Here is a 6,000-nt window from a genome sequence, read left to right as displayed (position 1 = left end):
TATATATATATATATATATATATATATGTATACATACATATATATGTGTGTGTGTGTGTGTGTGTGTGTGTAGATATATAAATAGTTTACATAGTACATACCTTTAAGGAAATTCACAACATAGGGCCATAGACATCACAGGGAGGCTATTAACATTTATTTTTGCTCTTTTATGAGTTAAAATGCTAAGTGGAACAAACAACATAAAATCCAACCAGTAGGTGACGGCAAATTCTGCTCTCTCCTTAGAGAAAAAGGGCTGGAGAAGGCTAAACTTAACTTTCTGTTTAGACTTTTTTCATTTGTAAAGTTGCTTTTTGAGTCATTTCCCTACCCCCAACTTGCTTCTTTCTAAATTCATTTTCAGTTTTTATTTTTGAATCTATTGCTGTTTGAGCTCATTTCCCCCATTTTATCCAGCTATTCTAAGGCCTCATCCAGGCTCCATTTTTGCCATTTAATTCTGTATTTCAGATGCCTCCCATTCCTTTTGCTTAGTACTTTTACCTTTGCTACAATATTTGAGTGCTTGGGCATCGTGCCAGAGGGGCTGGTTCTTGATGCAGCATTACTGCAGCCAAAATGGTTTTGTTCTTCTGAATAGTTTTTCTGTTTGTTATAACTCTGACTCCTGCAGTTGTGGGGCTATTATCTTTTACAGCTCATTCCTTTATCTGTCTTACTTCTGACTTGACCATAAGTATGACATTTGTATTGGTCACTTTTGTCAGCCTGTTAGTGTCATTGTCAGATGAATCTGCTCATCATGTTAATGTTTGTCAGAACACTTTTTTCTTCCTTTCATTCAGACCACACCAAATTATTTTCATTTACCTCACTTCTTTCTCCAATTAGTGTCTATTCCCATTCCCACATTTGCATTTAACAAAGGATCAAGGAGAAATGGAAAGAAGGAAAAGAATTTGGAACTCAAATTTAAAAAAAATGATAGCTAAAATTTTTTTCCACATGTATATGTAATTAGGAAAATATCTAATGAAATAAGTAAAATTACTTTTAAAAAAACAACAACAAAGGATCATAGATTTAGAGTTGGAAAGGATGCTAGAGGCCAAAGAGTCTTACCCCCTCACCTAAGTAGGAGGAAACTAAGCCACGGAGGGGTTAAATGATTTGCCATGGGTCAATCACACAGCTAGTGTCTGAGGCAGAATTTGAACTCAGATCTTTTTTACTCCAAGCCCAGTACTCTATGCACTATGCCATCAGCTACCTCACTTGTAATTCCTGTATTTATCATGCTGTATCATCTTTCAAAAATTGGTGAATTCATTTCCAAGTGTGCCCTTTCCTACATTTTATATTTTTCCCATGTTTCATACTTTTTCATTGTTCATCCAGATTTTATTTTTCAAATAACATAGGTATAACATCTCTGTAGTTGGCTTTCCAGCATTCATATCTGGTACCATTTACTTAAAATTTAGCCGTTTTAAGGTAGTAGCAGGTTCATGCAGTACTTATCACTTCTACATCATAGTAGTCTTATCCACATAGACTCTACGAGTCATGGAATTTGGAGCTGGAAGAAACCTTAGAGATCATTTTATACACGAGAAAAGTGAGTTCCAGAGATTTGAAATAAACCTTTGCCCAAGGTCAAATAGGTGGCAGGTAGCAGGGTCAGATTTTGAACACAGGCCCTCTGACTCCAAAACCACTGCTCTTTCCCCAACTCTATACTGTTCCAACCCACTCTCTGATTAATTTCCTCTTCTGGTATTTCCCCCCTTCTATTTTGTTTAGTTGCTTTTATTTTTTTTTTCAAGTATCTTAATCTTGGTTGATTTCTTGAAGCAGACCAAGAAAGTTCCTGTCACACCTGGCTTCTGACTCTCCAGATTTCTCCAGGCCCTCCTTGGTGACAACATCCCAGCTTCCTGTACCCCAGGCCCCTGCTCCAACCCCCTTGCAGCCTTCACCTTCATAAGACCAGTTGTTGTTGAAAGTCTGTGTCAGTGCTTGCATCTCTTGCAAGAGGATGGAATCTGCCTGGGATGAAGTTTCCCCTCCATCATCCTCCTCCAAAACTTCCTCTTCATCCTCTGGGTCTGGGGAGTTCTGCATCATCTCTTCGATCTCTTCAATTACCTGGGAAGGAGCCAGAGCATAGATAGGGATTATCAGGTTGGCATAGTTGCTGACAGAGCCAAGAGCAGTGATCCAGCTTTGTACAGAGGGTGAACTTTGATGAGTCCAAGAGGATTCTAATTAGATGGTCTGGAAAATTCATAAAGCATTATTGATGCTTTACATGAAAGACTAATAAAAACTCTTCAACATCTAGAGGGACTTGAATCTGCTGCGCCTCTAACATAAAGCACTTGTCCATTTGGGATAATAATCTCTTCCAAGAAGACCATTTAGGTGAGTGCTTTACTGGAACTACGCTACTCGGGAACCAAGCAGGTCTGCCTGGAAGAGACCATTTACTTCAAAGTACTGAGCACTTAATTTCTAATACATTACACACCCAACTTCAGGGTAGGATTCAGTCCATTAGTTATTGTAATACTTGTAGAAAATGTTCCTGGTGTAGATCGGATGCTGGAACACATTTAAAGTAAAGAAGAAGGCTATATGACCACACTTTCCCTAGATGGGAAGGACAAAAACCTTAAAAGTAAAGATAAGGGAACCAGAAAAGTTAAATTGGGGTTTTAAGAGTGTAAGTGAAACCTAGGCTCCTGAGCTCAAATGAAGGCCTTGGCAAGGTTTCACAATGGTGGGTGCTAAGGAGTAGTCTCCCAAAGGATTAAGGAAGGACCACTTTGTACATTAACTATTTATGAATGGAAGAAGAAAGGGAAGTCTCAGAAACCAAGTAAATCAGTTAGCTTTACAACCAGTGGGCGTTGTTTCAATATGGTATGTGAAATTCAATAGGAGAGGCAAAAAAAAATGCTCTTATAAATAATACTTTATCCAGTATTTTGTATGTGAAGAGCTAAAACAAACACACACTGGACACATACAGCTGCCTTAAAGACAAGAAATAAAGTTCAGAGATGTAATTTATTCACTGAGTCAAGAAAAAGAAACAAGAATGATTTATTCCCACTCATTACTGTAACAAATGGATTTCCATAGCCTAAAAACAATGGGGTTGTTTTTGGTGAACAGTGTTACATTCAAAGTTCATTTGGATGACAACTCATATTCCTCCTGTTTAGGTCTATGAAAACAGCAGTATTTATTCTTCAGGGTTGTAACCTGCCATGAGCCTACAGGAAGAGAAACCCGAGCACACTTATCTGTAACCCACCCACAGAGAACAGTCAGGTAGAAGTGCATTTCAGAATTCAAAGTTCAGTGAACTCTAGGCATAAAACAATGACTCAGAATGGTGTTGCTATGACTAGACTATACAAAGAAATCACTGAGATCTTTTTGAAACATATCAGAATATATGGAAAAGGAGATTGACCTGGAAAGGAGCTAGACACATTCAAAGGTGGAGGTGAGGAGGGTGGTTTTAAAAAGTGTCTCTGGTTGTTTTTTTCTCCTAAGAGTTTACCTAGTCTTTGACCAATAAAGATCTTATTTTGGCATCTTATTAACTGTCATACCTCCCTTTTCTATTTTTATTTTTCTATCATCCTCCTTAACCAAATCATAATCTCTATTCATTCTAAGACAGAAGGAAAATGTTTAAAAAAAAAATACCTTTTGGCTCAGAATTTATAGCAGACGCCACTTTGAGAAACAATATACACTAATAACCCTGGAGGAAAATCGCTATCTTCCCTTAGTACTAAATTATTAGAACTAAAATAGAATTCATTTATTCAAATATTGAGAATTTCCCTTAGTAATGCATTTTCTTTTTTGTGATTACTATTATTATACACATGAAAGAGATATATACAATTAATTATGAGAAAATATTCACGCAAAGAAAGAATAATCTGCATGTTGCCACATGGCTCAATGGATAGAATGATTGGTCTGGAGTCAGGAAGACCTGAGCTCAAATCCAGCCTCAGACACTTAATAGCTGTGTGTGACTCTGCACAGTTTGTTTGGTTTCTAATCTGTAAAATGAGCTGGAAAAGGAAATGGCAAACATACCAGTATACCAGTATTTGTGTCAAGAAAATCTCAACCGGGGTGGGGGGTGGGGGTGGGGGGGAGACGGGGAGAGCAGCTGGGTAGCTCAGTGGATTGAGAGTCAGGCCTAGAGACAGGAGGTCCTAGGTTCAAATCCAGCCTCAGACACTTCCCAGCTGTGTGACCCTGGGCAAGTCACTTGACCCCCATTGCCCACCCTTACCACTCTTCCACCTAGGAGCCAATACACAGAAGTTAAGGGTTAAAAAAAAAAAAGAAAGAAAGAAAATCTCAACTGGGGTTAGAAAGTTGAACACAATTAAAACAACTGAATATGTGGATGTGGGTGTCTGTATGTCTGTCTGTTTTCATCCCAGGAAAAGACGAGCAGATGTCTGATGTCTTTCTGCTGTCAGGAGTCCCAACTCCCAGTTCAGAGGCTTACAGTTTACAGTTCAGAGGCTCATTGAGGAGAGGACAAAATGAACTAAAGGAAAGTCTCTGTCTGTTAACAAATATTGACTTTATTTGAGTCAAGTTTCTCTATCATATCTGTGTTTACTGAAAGACTCTCAAAGGATCTTGTAAACTAGATATAGAAGTTGAAGCATAAAGAGATTTTGGCAGTTTGACTAAGATCTAATTATCTCTTTAAAATTAAACCCTTAACTTCTGTTTTAGAATTAATATCAAGTATCAGTTTCAAATTGGGGTTTAGTGACTTGCTCAGGGTCACACAGCTAGGAAGTATGAGGTCAGATGTGAATCCAGTCCTCCCAATTTCATTCCCTATCCACTGGGCCACCTAGCTACCCCAAAATCCAATTATCTTTTTTTTTTTTTTTTTGGACTTTTCCCTTCTGTCTTAGAATTAATACTGTGTATTGGTTCCAAAGCAGAATAGTGGTAAGGACTAGGCAATAGGAGTTAAGTGATTTGCCCAGGGTCACACAGCTGGGAAGTGTCTGAGGCCAGATTTGAACCTAGGACCTCCCAATTCTAGACCTGGCTCTCTATCCACTGAGCTACCTACCTCCCCCAAAGATCCAATTATCTTGATCAAAATCAAGTCTTCTAACTCTAAGACCATGCAAGAACCATCAGAATGTAATTCTCCCCTCTGACCTACAAATACAGCAAGTTTCTTTCAAAGACTCAGAATCCCACAGGAACCCACATACCTGATCTGCTGTGAGTAGAGGTTCCTCGTTAATCCCAGAGTCATTTTCACTCTTCTCATTGAACTCTTCCTCTTCCTTCTCATGGATCTGAAGGAATGAACCCAAATAGAATTCTGACTGGTCATTAGAGGGGTATGTTTTCCCATTTGGCTTTAGAACAAACTAAATTGGGAAGTCTTTCCCCAGTCATCCACCATCTAATGAAGGACACAAGTATGGACTCCTTCATTAAGATTCAAATGCATTCCACCCCCATCATGCAGCATGCATCACTGAGACCAGTCAAAAAGGAGAGCAGGAGGGGACAGTGTATGGGCAGCATCATTCTGATAAAGGTGAAGGACACGTTCTTGGGTGATGATCCATGGCTCTCAGATTCCTCTCCCATCATAAAACTTGAAACTATCTTAACAGATCAAAAAAACCCCTGAAAACGAGAGGCCTACATCTTAAAAATTCTAAAGTGTCTTCATAAAGTGAATGATTCTGCAACTATCTCCTATACCACAGCCTAATTACTTACCTTACTGAGTAGTTCCATCTGAGTTTTTTTTTTTTTACCAGATTTCATTTTTATTGGTATTTTTAAAGGGAAATGGAAGAAGGAAAGGAGCTGTCCCAGGCCAGATTTTCCTGGTTTCTATGCTGTGCTGACCTGCCATAGTTTTCATGGATTCCAGATATGGTGTCACAACAGAAGGAATGAAGGAATATGCAGTGAATTCAGATAGTATACGCCATTGAGGAT

At 38.7% G+C, this 6,000-nt stretch overlaps 1 protein-coding gene across 1 annotated transcript in view; it reads right to left on the bottom strand.

Moving 5' to 3' along the window:
• The window catches only part of FEZ1 (fasciculation and elongation protein zeta 1), a 36,186-nt gene that overhangs the window by 15,011 nt on the left and 15,175 nt on the right, over positions 1 to 6,000 (bottom strand). Inside the window, exons 3-4 of the mRNA XM_044666184.1 lie at positions 5,253 to 5,339; positions 1,944 to 2,112 (exon numbers count right to left, since the gene is read on the bottom strand). Coding sequence (XP_044522119.1) covers positions 1,944 to 2,112; positions 5,253 to 5,339 — 256 coding nt within the window. The remainder of the gene's footprint in view (positions 1 to 1,943; positions 2,113 to 5,252; positions 5,340 to 6,000) is intronic.

The sequence above is a fragment of the Gracilinanus agilis genome, chromosome 3 (assembly GCF_016433145.1).
Source record: "Gracilinanus agilis isolate LMUSP501 chromosome 3, AgileGrace, whole genome shotgun sequence".
NCBI lineage: Eukaryota > Metazoa > Chordata > Mammalia > Didelphimorphia > Didelphidae > Gracilinanus > Gracilinanus agilis.
Note: the sequence above shows the minus strand (reverse complement) of the source record. Positions and strands in the feature narration are given on the sequence as shown.